Source organism: Protopterus annectens, chromosome 1.part1, assembly GCF_019279795.1.
Source record: "Protopterus annectens isolate FY-2018-M chromosome 1.part1, PAN1.0, whole genome shotgun sequence".
NCBI classification, from domain to species: domain Eukaryota; kingdom Metazoa; phylum Chordata; order Ceratodontiformes; family Protopteridae; genus Protopterus; species Protopterus annectens.
In genome coordinates this window covers 942,157,756-942,175,344 of record NC_056726.1, presented here as the reverse complement: position 1 = coordinate 942,175,344, position 17,589 = coordinate 942,157,756, and the positions used below count along the sequence as shown (strand labels likewise).

Genomic DNA, 17,589 nt, shown 5'->3' with positions numbered 1-17,589 from the left:
TGTTTTTGGGCCTCAGTCCCAAATTATGTCAGGCTTGGTACAGATGCCATACAGTAGGAAGTTGATAGTTAGGGTCTTCCATTATTTTGATCTGTCATTCCTGCTGAGGGGAAAGGGTGGACAACATGTGGGACTCTGTACATTCAAGAGGTTGGTGTATGGAGAATGCTCTTAGATGCCCTTGTAGCATATGTTATGCGAGGGAGAGTAACAAGTGTTTTAAAACTAAGCTGTTAGAATATGTGATACATATTACTGACGAGGAAGAAGACAGTTCTATAGGTGTACATTTCAATAATTCCCAACAAGGAGGTAGTAGTCATGAAAGAAAATTTGTTATGCACAGACTCAGTTTAAAGTCTTAAATGTGATACTTTATCCCCAAGGGGTTTAAATGTGTAGTGTAATTGGAGGGTGTGTATATACATCTAATTAAGTGTAGTGGGTTACAAGGTACTGCTTTGGAAAAAGTCTGTTTCTGAGTTTGGTCAAGCAGTCATAAAAGAACAATGTTATGTACAGAATCAATGTATGTTTTTAAAGGTGATACGTTATCCCCTAGGGGGTTGACTGAAGAATGTGATTGAAGGCTGTGCATTTAAATGTATGTAAGTGTTAACTGCTTCTTCTAATTAAGGCAAGTATTTCTTGTAATGTGTTACTCCTTGAAGGCTTTGGCAAAGACATCAGAGTAAAATGAACTTGTGAATTACTGGCTGTTTGTATTTTTGTTTACTATCTTCACTCATTGTATTTGTGTTGCTAAGAGGTCACTGTATATGTCTGGCCATTATGTATGGCCTATTATTGTTTTGTAGCAGCATACTGTTCACTTATTATTTGGACTGGGGGGAGGGGCAGATGTGAGTGCCATGAGTCCTTTCGTATCCAACTGTGCATGTTGGCCCAGTTATGGGTGGTCTATCAGCAGCATATGTTTGCATGGGCATTTAGAGACATGTATGCATATATATATATATATATATATATATATATATATATATATATATATATATATATATATATGTATATATATATTTTTTTATACACACACACACACACACACACACACACACATATATATATATATATATATATATATATATATATATATATATATATATATGTCAGTATTTCTTGGTAATATATCTGTATATTGTTATACATATATATGTATCTCCACACATATCTATATTTCTCGCTATATATGTAAATATTTTCTTTTTCATGTATATATTTGTAGATAACGATCATTCCTGATTGCAGTGTCTTTCCTATTGTAAACTGACTGTACTGTATGATAAGTTGTAAAAAATATCCTAACATCTCACAGCTAACGTGGCTTAGTGTTAAATTGATGTGACTATGGTATATAGCATCCTGGTCTCAAGACTGAGCACGGCTGATTATTTTGTTGTTTGCCAGAAGAAGGGCTGCTGGATACAGAGTGATTGAGTCACTTTTAAGCAGTTTTGAATGGGTTTGTGCGGGTTTGTGCGGTGCTAAGTGGCACTAAACACGGTTAAACCGATAGGCACGTAAACTGTGTAGGCTTCGCTTACCGACGCTTACCAGTGCGCAGATATGCTTAGCAGAGCTAACTACTGGTTATCATTCATATTTAAGCAATGGTACTCCTGCTAAGCTAGCTCAGCCCTGGTAACCATTGCTCACATTCCAGTCTCATAAAATAGCAGCGTAATGACATCATGTAATATGTTTAATGTCCTGTACATAACATGCTTTTAGGTACTCTCATTACAGTAGCAAGGGGTATGACTATACTGTCCAGGACACTTGGGTATACATAGGTAGTATCACATGTTTTTTATTTATTATTTTTTATACATGGGTAGTATCACATGTTATATACACACACTTGCATGTTATACTAGCTACAGTACACTGGTTGATGAATATGATTCCACACATATTGTATTATGAAATTTGTACTGTTGACACTCCTTTTCCATGTAAAATTAGATTGCCTATTGTAGTATTCTAACCATGCACCTATGCATGCAGAGCTGAGACTCTGAGTACTACACTATCTTGTTCTTGGTGTTTCAGCTGTATGTTTTTATGTATCTCCTACTGGATATTAATATGATATTATTATATTAACTGTAGAGTACAATGTTTATTGCCCATGTAATATCATGCATCATGTAGTAATGGCTTACAATTCAATTTCAGACTTTTATCCTTCAGGACATTCATCCTAATGCATACCATGTTTGCTGTCCACTTCCTGTCTGTCCTCTGTGCAGATGTGCAGATGTCAGATATTGCTAAGGCCATACAACTATGTAGATGCCCACATAGTTTTGTGCTGTGGGCCTGGGCATTGCTGATAGAGCCAACAAATGGGATATCCTTCATGTGGGCCTTGGCCCTATTACTTGCCTGTGTGAGGGACATTACAGAGGTGGTGGGCTACAGATTCACAGAATACTTCACAGGATAGGACATCTGGAGACAGCACAACAACATGGGGGACATATCTCCAGAATTGTGAACAAATTCTATGTCATCATCAGTGCTGTTATACACATGGTGGGCTGATAGGTTGACAGGGTTTGTGTGGACATGCATTTAGTGAGTGACCACATCTGACAGCGATATGTCTCTGATATACCTGTCCACTGGCATGCTGTCCACAGACTGGCCACATGTTTGCCTGTTATGATTTGTCTGTTCTCTAGACAATTGTTGTCCTTGGAAAATCAGTCAGAGACTCTGGGGACTGCAGTCAGTAAATACTAAACTGCATTGGTATTACTCCCTTCATATTCCTCATAAAGGATATGATACAGCAAACCCAGTAATATCAGCAACTACCTAATATTTCTGAGAGCAATATGTCTAATCTCTTCCTGTGCTTGTGCCTCTGTCTCCAAATGATGTCAGGCTTTGTCCAGATGTTATACACTATGAGGCTCAGACATATTTAGTAGCATTATTTCTTGCCTTCATTCCTTCTTCCATACCAGTGATGTATAGACCCACAGACATGTTTCAGGGAAGGGGCCATAGATATCAGTCCTGAGCCTGCACATTCTGAGGTGAACTGTACATTTCAGCGGTCTGTGCATGTCTGGCCATTGTTGACAGACTGTCAGGATTGTGTACACATGTCATGTGTACATGTTATTTGGGCTGTGCATGGAGGGGGGTAGATGTAAGTGTTATGGCTCCTTTTTTATCTGACTGTGCATGCTGCCTGCTGGTCTGTTGGCTGTATGCCTTTGTAGTGGCAGACTGAAACGTGTCCTGTACCATGGTCAAGATTCAGACTACACTGAGAATTGGACCACTATATGTAGGGGTAGTGCATGACTGGAAATCTATTATGTATTTCTTCACACAGTCCATATACTCTACTGTTCACCTGATCTACCGTTATGTGACTGTGGTGTAATTGGTTGTGGGTATGCACTTTCACACTGGTGTCTGATTTCTGGTGCTGTAATATCCCTGTAGTGCCTGACACCCCAAAGGGGGATGACAACACATTAATTGACATTGTGCTTAAGGCTATGGCTCTGACACCAGTCATTGGTCTCAGTGAGGCTTTTCTGTAGGATGTCAACATCACTTGGGTAGTTAATAGCGTCCAACTTGCAATCGTCTGCAAACATTGTCAGCCAGAGCCCCTTCATGTTGGCATGGACTTCAGAGAAGTTGATACCAAACAGGAGAGGACCCAGGACCGAACCCTGTGGAACTCCACATGTGACTGGTTGACAGTCTGACTTGGGCTCATCTACTTTCACACAGTGGGTTCTATCTGTGAGACAGTTTGCAACCCACCTACTGTTATAGGGGTTGATATGTAGCTTAGTGAGTTTATCCATGAACCCTGAGTGGGGAATGTTATCAAAGGGCTTGGCCAGCTTGAGGTAGGCTGTATGAACCACCTTAGAGTATAAATAAAATGCTGGTTACTGCCACAGCATGCTTGCTTATAAACAAATAAATAAATAGGTAAATAACTCAGGCAAGCGTCGACAGAGTGAGAAATAACATCCAATGTGTAAAAAATCCAAGCAATCCGGTCTTCTAAAACAGATAAATCAGTTTATTGCACAGATGATGTGCAATAAACTGATTTATCTGTTTTAGAAGACCGGATTGCTTGGATTATTTACACATTGGATGTTATTTCTCACTCTGTCGACGCTTGCCTGAGTTATTTACCTATTTATGTATGAACCACCTTGCCTTCATCCACAGCTCTGGTGACTGACTCAAAGAAGTCGATCAGGTTGATTGTACAGGCATGATCTACCCTTCACAAAAGCAAACTGTGTGGGATCCTTAGTCTGGAGATTCCCATATCCGTTTCTTAGGTCCATGACGATGCGTTCCATAATTTTGCATGACAGCCTTGTCAGTCTAATGGGGTGATACTTCCCAGGGTCTGCCGCCACTCCTCCTGTGTGGAGAGGGATAACTGTAGCATTGCACCAGTCAGTAGGGACAAAGCCTGAGGTGAGGCTGTGATTGAACAGGGCACACAGGTGAGGTGCCAGTTCACTCTGTAGTTCATGCAGAAGACAGCCAGGGATATTGCCAGGTTCAATAGAAGCTGTATTCATGGCCTTGGACAGTGGTGTGTTAACCAAATCAGCAGTACTACTGAGTGCCTGGCAGGGTACTGGTATTGTGATTGGTCCTTTGGAGGTGGGGAGAAGGATAAAGTTGCCACTGAATCTGTGTGCCAGTATATTGGCAATATCTGTTACCTCTGTATAGGAATTAACATTGTGCAGTAGCTCAGAACACGTGTTGGTATTGTGTGGAGATTCCCACGTGGATGTCTTTACTGTGTGCTGCAATTCTGTTTTCACAGCTAGCTTTAGAGTATTTGATGAGGAATCTCATCTTTTTGTTGAGGCTGATAAGGGTTTTTTTCCAGTCTTGGGACTTCACCTTATTCCATTTCAGTTTCCTCCTTCTGTTGTAGAGTTTTTTGGGCAGGGGACCACCAGATTAGCTTCCTTTTTCTGGAGGGGAACATCTTGTTTCTGTTGGGTATGGCAGAATCCATGCATTTGTGTACATGTTCGTACTGCATTGGTATGTGTTTGGAGGTCATGCAACTAGTCTCCATTTGCATGGGTGCCGTGAAGTTAGCCACCTCTGATCTTTGGAGGCCAAAGTTAGCTTTGGAAAGGTTTTTCATGGTGGTTACCTTTGCAGGGGGGGTGGGAGGGATGTGGATTCCTAAGGTGATGACGTTGTGGTCAGATCTAACCATGGCGGAGGGAAGTAGGACTATTCAACCCCGGACTGTTAGCCCCCGGACAGTTTGACTCCAATGCATTTCTATACAATTTCATGTATAAATTTATATGTATTGTATATGTGATTTTTTTAGTGGACAGTTTGACCCCAGACTATTTGACCCCAAATATATTCTTTTAAGTACTTTATCATTAAGTTATTAATTAATCAATTATTCAATGTTATGGATATACATGGATTTACAGTTCATTACCCTTTTCTACATCATTTTCTTTGTTTCAGGTAGTTAAATGTTTCTTTTTTACTTTTTACTTTACATTTTCTTTGTACTTATTATTTCTGTAATGGTTTTCCCTAATTATTTCCGTTTAGGCTGCAGTTGTATTTTAAATTTCTACATTGCTGTTCTGTCATAAACTTATTGTTTTTAATATGCATTTCTTATAATTGGTACTATTATGCTTTTCTTTGGGGTATGTCAGGTATAGTAATTATGTTTTACAACTGTTTGATAACTAATCTGGATGCCAGCAGTATGACCTAGTCCGGAGTTTTTGTTAATTAATTTATTGTTTATATTTTTTGTACATAAGTGTTATTTTTATGTTACATTTCTAGGGATAACTTATCTTTTAATGTCTTATCTGTATTTTTATACTTAACTTACTTTATTTTTCTACACTGATATTGTTATCGTTATACGTTAACTCCAGAATAGATCATGCTGCAAACGTTCGGTATTTATCCAACTGGTTATTTCCTTCTTTTTTTTCAATTATTACTTTCCATTATAATTTAATTTTTTTTCTAAAATTACTGTAGTCGAAGCACAGAAATATGAAAGAAAGACTGTCTAAACTAATTTTAACAATGTCTAAGCAGTCTTTCTTTTCTATTCATGCTCTAATGTGCTTTGGCTTCACTTATGTTACATTTTTTACTGGGGTCCAACCATCCAGGGTCGAATTGGTTGGGGGCGAGTTGTATGGGGGCGAATCGGCGGGGTCCAAACATCCTCTACCCCTCCATTAATAGTGAAAGCTACCCATGTATCAATGGACTTGCCCAATGTTGCCTGGAATGCAGTTCCCTATACACACACAGTCAAAAATGTCAAAACTTTAAGAGATTTTTATTTTTCGTGATAGATAGAGTTACACTTAACACTAACAAAGGAGGTGATGACAAGACTTTACTGGAGGCAAAAGAATGCCTATGGCAACTGAGATTAAATGCCAGCATCACACCGGGTATCAATGAACACATATCTATAGCTAGTATATTAAAATACAAGTCATACTTTATTTGATCTTGGCTACAATAATTTAAGTTAAATGGTTATTCAACCATATATACAAGTATTTAGTTTTTATGACCTTGAACATCTACTGTACTATTTTATATATATAAAAAAAAAAATAGTAACTATTAACAACTAACAGTTGATTTTTGTTATGTATTTTGACTAGAAAACAATTACTCAGTTTATTTAGCATAACACAAGCTTTTATTCTACAGTATTTTCATGTAATTTTTATCAAAAAATTCTTTATAGGATGTACCTATAAGTTTGTGTATATTCAATATAGAATGTTTTTAGTTATTTACTATATATTTTTTAAGATTTTATTTAAAAATATAGTAACATATATGTAGTGTGTCTTAGTATTACACTATATTTATATATGTTTATATTTAGCAAGTTCCTATATCTGTATTTTATAGAAATTTGACTTTAAATAGTTGCTGGTTAGGTGTTGTGCTGTAACCAATATCATCAAATTACTAATCTATTAATTAACAATTGTATAAATATGGATGTCGGTAAATTAATCATTTAGTACTCTGATGATGTCCAGAATATGTACGGGTGAAAGCGCTTAGTACTTATTTTCTATTGTATTACACTTTATTTTGTTTTCTGTTTATTACTAAACTAGTTTCAGTGTTTGATACTGTGTTGCCTTTCTTATAAAAAAAAAATCTACTGCCAGTCATTAGCTGTGATGACCCCTAACCGAGAAAAGCTGAAAAGACAAATAACATGTTATGGTTTCTGTGATCTCTTGTCTAGTATTATTCCTATATTTTAAGAGCTTTGTTAGCAACTTTGACTTGTACACTGGCTTTCATAACTGAACAAACATTAAACATTAAATTTGTCTTGAAGTAGAGAGTTTCAAAATGGAAATTTTCTGACTGATTGGTTGCATGTAATTTGCTGATCTCACATTTTAAACTGAGCAGTTGTATTATTCTCATAAAGACAAAAACATTTAATATTTACTTTTGAAGTCCATTTGTGATTCTTTTTTTTCAGCTAGCATCTTGTTTAATTACTTACACATCTGCAACCATTGTTTATGACCTAATACTTTTCAACAAGCAGAATATCCCTTGGAACTCATGAACTCCTTTCTTAAGCAACAGTGAGGCCGACGTATCTATAGTTAATAAAATATGAATTTAGGAAACCTTTCTTTGTTGAATGCAAAATGCAGCCTTTCTGATTACATGCATATCTTTGGAGTCTTCACAGTGTCAGCCATATCTCCCATGGCTTAGCCTTCCATCTTTCTGTCTAGTCGAACACTTGTTTAAACCACTTGTTGACATATAATCTGTCAGACCCATGTTTACCGGTATTTATTGTAGTTCTCTATTCATGTCTTAGTCAAGGCTTGTACTCTACAAGTAAATATTAGCCTGTTAGTGAAGTTATACTGCATGTCTTTCAATAGAATGCAGCAGTGCTTTTATTTCATGCCACTTTTACTTTTATGCACATTAAAATTCCTGCTTTTGTACACTATGAACCTTGAATTATTTGTGAGTAAATAAGTCATGGTTTGAAAAGACCGTAAAGGTCGAGTCCGTCTACCGTTTAGTGTATAGAAAAATTAAAATAAGATCCAGGGATTGTCCACATCATTGAATAAGTATTATATTATTAGTTCTTGCCAGAGTAAATATAACATAGAAATTGGTGAAGTAAAATGGCTAGAAATTGATTATCTGGAAAAGGTCTCTGCACCCTGCATGTGGTGAGAATTACCTCCATACCCCTTTACTTTATTTGTTTTTCTCATTCTAAGTTTGCTGCACACTGGAGAAAGAACAATCACTGACAGGTACTGCAATACCTGACTTGTGTGAAGCTGTGATATCAGACTATCCATTGTGGGTACATGTGCAATGACAGCTCCATCATATGTGTCTGTGGCTGAAACAACAGGGACACAAGCTGTTCAAGGCTTGAGCTCATGTGCTTGAGCAACTGTGATACAACATGGGTGGTCTAGGTAACAGTGTATATATATACACACACACACACACACACACGCACATAAACAAAAACAAGAAAAACAGCATAATAATGTCAAACTATGCAAGTATACAAGTGCACATTTTAATTGAAAAACACACAGTCCATAGACAGCAGAATACATTTGTTACATCAATGGCAGATGAATAGTTTAGCTGGATAGAGAACTCAGACAATGTAGACAAAATCAGGACTGCAGTACAGAGAACTCTTCCTATCGGTTGTAGCACCACAAGTAATCAACTATATATGTGACTATCTGCGAAGTAGCATGATTTATAAAACAAATTGTGAGGGGCATATAACTACATGCAGGAACAGAGAGAATATTGGGAATATGACTGGAAACACCATCCTAAAATGGACAAGTCAACCTTATGACTGGTGAAATATAAGTATAGCAATGAATTATTTAGGTAATACCATGTATGAGAAGAAGGTAATTTAGTAGTGACTTGAACATCTGCATATTGTGTTTACACCTTATTTTAGGGGAAGGTTGATCCAAAGCTTACTGATGAAGACAGAAATTTTGAAGCATCAGACTTGCTGGAGGGTATGGAAATATTAATAGCATGGAGTATACATACTTTGAGGACCCCTCCAAGAAAAAGTGTCAGGTAAAGTTTGATAATTTGGGTTAAGTTATGGAGAAGTCTGTGAGTAAGACAGATTCCAGAGGAAGTGAGGTTTTCAATAAATGCAAACAAGTCAAGATCACAAACCAAATAACAGTGGTGGGTGCAACTGTCATGACCAGCAGCATAAACAATTCTATTGTATACTTGCTCTAATTTCTGCTGTATCGTGGAGGCCAAGTTTGTCAAAAGGTAAGAAGAATATATAAGTGGTAATAGAAGATGTGGCAGTGGCTATTTTATTTAAGCAAGAATAATTTAAGGGTCTATATTACCTTATCGAATGATGAAAAGAGGGAATGCTATTTCAACGATCCAAAAAGGTTGAAACCCCTAAAGAGCAAAGACATGGAACAGTGATTTTTTTCCCCAGGGAAAACAAAATCGCTGCTCTGCAAAAAAAAAGAAACAAAAAAAAAAACAAAAAAGAAAGTTCAAACACAAAATGAAGTGGGGGCTTTGCCCCCACACCCCCCTACTTAAATATACTAACTCTGAGATCACACCATAGAGGAGGAAATGGCAAAGTCCCAAAGACGGCCCACTGATTTTTTTTTTCTCTGGGAAAAAAAATTGATGGTCCATGTCTTTGCTCTTTGGGGTTTCAACCTTTTTGGATCAATGAAAGAGCGTTCGCTCTTTTCATCATTCGATAAGGTTATATAGACCGTGATTTAACCCCATACAATATACCCAGAGTAAGACTCATTTTTATAATTGTGCTCTCTGTATGTAAGTTAAATTTGAGGTGAATATCAAGGTTACCCAATATGTTTAGAAAATCATCCTTCTTCTATTAGTGTTGAACCTAGTGGTATAATATAGAAGGACCTTTGGATCTAAGGGGTGCTATTAATTGTCATCAGATGTATTGTGTAGATTAATATGGAGTGCATTTGGAGCTTATGGGAATGAAATTCAATTTCAGTATATGGGGCAAGTATGACCCATTGTCTTAGCCTTCTATTCTTAGAGAAAGTTTCTTGCCGATAGATAAATGTAGATGAGACAGCAAGTCTATAACAATGTCTAATATATTACTCTGTGCTAGCTTTATGAAGAGACATCAGCCTGTTGCTTTTTAATGCATGACCCTCTCTAGTGGGAGACAAGACACTTCATAACATATGCATTTGTACATTAAAGAACATTAAAGAATTATAATTGTAGAAAAGATAATTATATTACAGCCATCACTAATACAAATTTGCAAGCATATTATAGTAAGAAACTGAGTATGCTTGGCATAGCAGCTGCAGTATGCCTGCATAATGAGCTGAAACAACTTAAAATTACCCAATATTTAGGGAACAAACAACTTATATTACCCAGTATTTAGGGAACAAATAGAAAGAATCTACAACTGAAATCATGTCAAAGTCAGCCTAGCAAGCTAAATGTCTCTTAGGACATTTTGTCATCTTCTGATAACTGGAGCACCAGAAAAGTCAAATAGTGGTCTAAATGAATTATTGCTGTCAAGTGGCTTTAGTATGCCAGAGAGAAATAAATACCAAACCTTTGGAAACTTACCAAGTTTAGGATCCATCGTTTAGTAATACTGCTGGTATGGTATTACATCACCATACTTATCAATGTTACAGTAGGTAAAAAAGTAAAAAAAATAACGTGTGGTATCTTTAAACCCTGTACAGGTAGCATTCAGATAAACATATTTGTGTGTAATTTATAAACACTGCATATGCATAATGAATATATATTATTTTATTGTCTACAGACATACCTCTCAACCTCTTAGCATAAGAAATCTGGATAAAGCCTAAAATAATGTGGGGGGGGGGGGCAAAACTAGGAACAGATTTTAAATATTGCTTTTATAGACTTAGCAAGCTGCTAGAATAACAGGATCACTCTTAGTATACATTTTCTAAGCAATATGAATTCTGAAACTCAAATGTATACCATTATTTAGTGACTTTGATCCCCAGTGATTTACCAGAAAACAACAAATTTTATGAGGAACAGACCAAAAATATGAGGCAAAAATCTGGATATTCTGCAGAAATCTGGACAGCTGAGAGCTATGTACCACAGATAAAATGAAGCAAGCAAACAAATTCATCAAATTACTGGCAGTTATTAAAACCCTTTAAAGTTTTAGTTACAAAACCACTTTCTCCTCAGAGTTACACATTTCAGGGGAGATGTATGCCTTATTTGTGAATGTCTTTGTACCTGAAGTAGACTGAAATGCTACAAAGATCGAAGGATCCATTTCTCTAGAAGTTTACTGGTAAGTTTTTGAATTACACTATAAAAGGGGCTATCCTTTGATGCCTAGTGGACTATCCCAATAAACAAATGCAATAATATACTGAATATATATCTAACACGGGATATGTGTGTGGCGTGGCCAAAAGAATATATTGACTGGTATCTCAGAATATATGGACTGCATAGCATTGAAGGAAATTAAAACTTCTTTCAAATATCTATCTATATATATATATATATATATATATATAGATATATATATACACACACACACACACACACACACACACACACACACACACACACACACACACACACACACACACACACACATATACACTGGGCTTGATTACTCGGTACTAATTTGTGTCAAATTCAACTTATTTGACTTTATTAAATGCACAGGCAATTGTACCACAATAAGATTTATTGTTTGCACAAATTTATGTATTATTTTTTTGTTTTCTTTACAGATATTTATGGAATCCAAAGCTCAGAATGTAGCCGAAAAGGTAATAATTTATGTGAGATCTTGGGTTTAGATTACTGTCTGTTTTAAATGCAATGCGGATTATTCATATTAAATACTGACATTTTTTTTGCTGAGTACACGAAAGGCCTTAAGAACAAGATAACTGTCTAAACTACAGGTTGAAACAGCTGTTAGTTAAATGCATTCACAACAGAGCAGTGTATCAACATTTTTGCAAATTGTGGCTTAATTGCCTCCATATGGCATGAAGTTTACATTATTTGGTTTTGATATGCAGAAGAGGTGTTCTAGCAACACAACACAATATTTCAGTGAAAGATCAAATTGGTTGAAACTACAGTAATGATGGACATGTGTATATGTCTTCAAAACTGTACTGCATTGCTTAAATTATACATAAATGAGGCAAGAAAAATTAATTTCCTAATACTCTCCAACGAAAACTAATTCTCATCTTAAAAAGTATAAAATGCCAATAGCAATATTTATCTTATCATTCAGCTCTGATCAAGGGTAACACTTCTAGTGCCAGTAATGTTGCTTCATCTATTGAAATTACATTTTTATATGACTTTCACTGTAGCACAGTGAATTCAATAACAAAATATTAACAGTACTGTTCCTGAGGTGTACAACATGGATATCAATTTGATTTTCAGGTTAGTGCTATTACAAGCCAGTAGGGACAGACCTGATTTTTGTGTGCGAGCAACCCTCTTCAGTATCTCTGTATTCAGTGTCCTCAGAGGCAGATATTGGGTTTTTATCCACGCTGTGAGAGGCTCAGATTAGCAGTAGGAGTTTTAACTCATTTAATGTGTCATAGCTTTCTGGACAACTATTGGTTTCTTCTAATTTAGCATCCACCAGGTTGTGTGAGGATATTTTTGCAGTAATTCATTGACTTCCTCATAACGTCTGCATTGTTACCCTAACTAGCTAATTTTGGGTGGCCCTAATATCTGGGTAAGTGAGGAGTTGGGAGATATTTTTAGAGAATTTCTCGTATTATGCGGGGATTCCAGTTTCTTTATAACCCTTGCATCCCAATTCCATATAAAATTCTGACTAGGGATGGTTGTCATTAACTTGATGGTGGAACCAGTCTCCTAGGCCAGTTTGGGTTGGAGACTCCTTTTATGTGATTCCCTGAGTTTGAGATAGTGGTTGCCAATAATTTGTGTAAAGTTATTCCTGAATGGCCGACTCCTATGCATGCTTTTCTATTGTGCTTTTGCATTTCATTGATGATATCTCGATCAGACATTGATTACAAAACATCCCTGGCTGCTGTTTTGGATCCCCAGGTCATACAAATACTGTTCCTATGAGAGACCATGACTCCATTTTCAGTCTTAAGCTACATTTCCTTAAGAATGAGGGGTGAACGTTGGAGCACATATGCATGAGCATTATGCTTGTTAAAAGAGTCTGAAATATTGAGTGAAACAGTCATCAGCTATAGAAGATGCTGTATCATAAAGCCTTGAGACAGATTTTTCCCATCTCTTCTTTTATAAAACTTATCTTGTTTATAAAACATAATTAAGGTTTTTGTAAATGAATCTGGACTGCTTCAAATATTTGTTTATTGCATATCAGCAAGAGTTTAAAGAATCTGAGATATGGAGGAATAAATAAATCTTGTATAACATATGATTATTTTATTCAAAATATATCTGGTAAATGGTGTTAGTCTACAAATTGTTATATACTTGCTAATAATAATATGCATGCAGAGACTAAATAATTAAAGAATATTATGAAATATTCCAGTTATGGTGGTTATTCCTGATTTAAATGTTACTTCAATATTATTCAGTGCTAAGAGGTGTAGCAAAGCCACCATTTTGTCTCTTAAAACTACAATCTCACCTCATATGGATCAAAAGAACAGATATTCAATTAAGCAAGTTTCATTATCTCCCCCGATTTCATAGGTCACATAACTGGAACTCAAAGGATCAACGACAACATGATGAGCACTTAGTAGACATAAACGTTGCATTACCATTGTTTTGGTTTCTTACATCTAAACTTTTATGCTTCTGTCCACAAATGAGACTGTAAAGGGGTAGTCTTGTTTTCTTAAATCTGAGGTACAGTCATAGAATCATAGGAAGTTACTAGGCTAATGGCCCTAGGGCCCTTACAAGCCTAGCCAATTTCTACCCTTATTTCCACGATCAGCACCTGTTGCCCTGTTCCAAGAAGGACACAGGCGGAACCCCCCAGATGAATTTATGGTTACCCATCCAATCATCAATATTGCACTTGAAGAGGAATAATGAGGTACTCTGTTTGATATGAAGTGGGAGTCTGTTCCAAAGGTGTGGTAACCTCTGGGAGACAAATCTGTCTCTCCAGCAGGTTCTGTTAATATCCAGAATTTTGCAGTACTTTCTAGACTCAAACAAGAGTAAAAAACTCTGGCAAAACAATTAATATTTTGTACAATGCTGTTGTACGTAACATTAAAATTAAAAATAAACTAAAATAAGCACAATAATCAACTCAGAAAAAAGTATTTTCTTACAGGCTGGTATAAGCTGCAGTCACATGTATGCTAATACACACACACACACACACACACACATATATATATATATAGATATATGGATCACTATTACATGATTGAAAGTTCAGATGAATGAATGACAGGAGATCATGTCAGGAAAGTCAAAAACCACAAAAATCACAACACAAACAACATCTCTTTTTGTAGGAGATAAGTCCCCCCCTGTACACCCATGTTTCTGCTAATTATATATACCAACGTCAAGATCAGACCACAGTGTTGAAAGGAGCAACAACTAGATCCCTGCTGTGTCATGATCCCACACAGTGGAAACCCTTTCTTTACAGTCTTCCTGCTTTATGACCAAACTGGCTTGATCTTCTGTTGTTCTCTCATCTGAATGTTTGAACATTTAAACAGGACTCATATATATATATATATATATACATGTATTTGTGTGTGTTTTTTTATTTGTGTTTGTAGGTTGAAAATCTAATGGGTAGCATGTCTTGCGGTTCTGTTCACTATAAGAACAATCATAAAAATGCCATTCTGCATGCTGTCTCATTTCTGGTAAGGGTTCAATGCATGCATTTCACAATAGCTTTTCCTGATGTGACAGATGAAGGATCTAGGGTGTCCAGGAAAATACAGCAGCTGAAACATTTTTAATTCAGGAATCCAAGGAAGTTCACAGGTTAACCTGAAGGAAATGAACTTTACTTTTCCTCAAGACTGTTAAAATTTGCCTTTTTATATTACAATGCAGAGTATGACACTAAGCTCCAAATGCTGGGCACAGACGCTGTGTAGTTGTGCCCTGATGTAAACTAAATGTGACACACAGTAAGCAGGGTCTATGTTTTAACTGTGTGTGTGTGTGTGTGTGTGTGTGTGTGTGTGTGTGTGTGTGTGTGTGTGTGTGTGTGTGTGTGATTAAAGTGGCTAATCAGAAAATGCAAAATATTTCTAATACTTGATTTTTTTTCAGAAAATGATGTGGAGTGGACTGCCCCTTATAATTTTTTACTTAATAAAACAGCAAAAGAAATCAATTATGGCACTCTTTTGGTAAAGAAAAAGAGAAAGGAAGAAATGGATTCATGTAAGTCTAATTAATGTTTTATGCTTGTGGTAAGACATGAGTGTATGTTGTGGATTAAATTTGTGGTGTGTGTGAGTTTTTTCGCATTTTGCTGAGTGTGATTCACCTCAAATAATATTGGCATGCATGCTATGTTTATATTATTTAACCTGGTCTAGTGTTATGTTTTTTGCACTTCATTGCAAGTTGTTTTCTTAGCACTGCCTATTGTGTTGCATGTGCAGTTAGTTCATTGCTATACATCTTGTGTTTTCTTGTGTTACAACATAGCTCATGCACTAGCTGAAAAGGGTCTTGTACGAGCCCAGCACCCAAGTTAACAAACATTAAACAAATAAACAAATGCGTGCATACATGCATATATGCATACATATAAAGGCAATGTAAGAATCCTATTCTATAGACTGGAATATTTTGAGTTTTCTTAAAACAAGTTTGCCAGTAGTGCTGGGGGTTGGCGGAGGTGCAGTCTACTTCTTTTGATTATGTTATGCTCCGCTGTGCTTCTGTGTATTGATTATAGTCATAGGGCTTGTTTCACATGCTCAGCCTTCTACTCAGCATATGCTACCTGCTCATATCTCTCAACTATATAAATTTTTGCAGAATGCACAGATGTTTGCCTCAAAGTTTTGGTCTGTTTGTCATAAAACTTTAGTTTTTTTCTGGCAAATTAGTAGTAAATCATTAAAGATTGTAGTTAAAAAATAATGAAAGACATTTGAGTTTCAGACTTCGTACCTTTCAACAAATTCATGCTAATGCAAAACCTGTTATTCTTTCAACTTTCTAAGAATGTAAAAAACATATTTAAAATTTTTCCATATTTTTGGGTCTTTGTTCCACTTTTATATATGGCTTTGTCCAGATTTCTTGCTCTATGAGGTTGAGAGGTATGTCCCTACTCTTTACTATGCAAATGCTCATGAGGCCAGCTTGTGTTTTTTTCTAGTAGCAGGTCATCCTCACACTGTACTTTGTAGGATGCTTGTGATCAGTCTTCCATTTGTGCTGTCAGCTTGCCCTTCTGCTGTAGACTACTGCATGAGGTCTGCATACTGTAGTGCTATATTTCAAGCAGCGTCTGGTTTGCTAAGCGTACTTTGACAGGTTTGCTAAGTGCTCACACTGCATTCTTCTTTAGCAGTCAACATCTGTTGGTGTTGTAGCTCAGGCAGCTAGAATTCTGCTTAATATAATCTTTGTGGTTCATCAGCTGCTTGCTAATCCATTCATTAGACTTGTGTTTCTGCTTTGCACCTCCAGCATTTGCCATTTCTGGTTTGAAGTTTTGTATTGCTGTGGTTATTAGTCAATGTGATTGCCTGTGGACTGAACTTCTTATAAATTTTCTTGGCTTGCCTGGACATGCGTAATGGCTTCTCTTTCTTGGTTATGGTATCTGAATCATTTGTGTTCTTCTAGTTCAAGCAGAATCCTGCTACTTTGCTGCAGAATAAAATGAGCAATGCATATATCACACATACGCTATAGTGCATTGTCATTTCACTCTTCTACCATAACAGGTAGTCAGGGTAAACCATTTGGCAAAACTCTTTCTGGGTTACTATGCTCACTTTTCGAGACCTTATCAGCATAACATTGAGAAGACAGAAGAAGTTCTGATGACACAAGCAAAAGGATACATGATCTTCCTTTGAAGACAGATAAAGAAAGTGTAAAAGAATTTCTCACATATAGTCAAAGAGACAGGAGGTGTGGGGGCGTAATGGAAACTTTTAAGTACTTCAAAGTGATCTACCAAGTCTAAGCGTGAGTCACATTTCAAAAAAGACATGCATAAGTACAAGAGAGTACATACAGTATGGCGATACAAAATTAATAATTTAGAAGTGATGTGAAAAATCATTATTTGTCAGAAAGAGCAGTGAATGCTTAGTGTAGCCTTTCTGAAATGGTAGTAAGATGGAAAATATGGCTAAACTGAAGATTGTGTCCAAAAAGTATGATTTGAGACTAAATGCTAAAACATGCATAATCATACCTTTCGGTAAATCAGATATC

General features: G+C 36.4%; 1 protein-coding gene across 1 annotated transcript in view; it reads left to right on the top strand.

Annotated features, from left to right (window-relative positions):
* The window catches only part of LOC122808089, a 101,133-nt gene that overhangs the window by 48,605 nt on the left and 34,939 nt on the right, over positions 1 to 17,589 (top strand). Inside the window, exons 2-3 of the mRNA XM_044079065.1 lie at positions 11,922 to 11,960; positions 15,451 to 15,564. Of these exons, the coding sequence (XP_043935000.1) occupies positions 11,922 to 11,960; positions 15,451 to 15,564 (153 nt within the window). The remainder of the gene's footprint in view (positions 1 to 11,921; positions 11,961 to 15,450; positions 15,565 to 17,589) is intronic.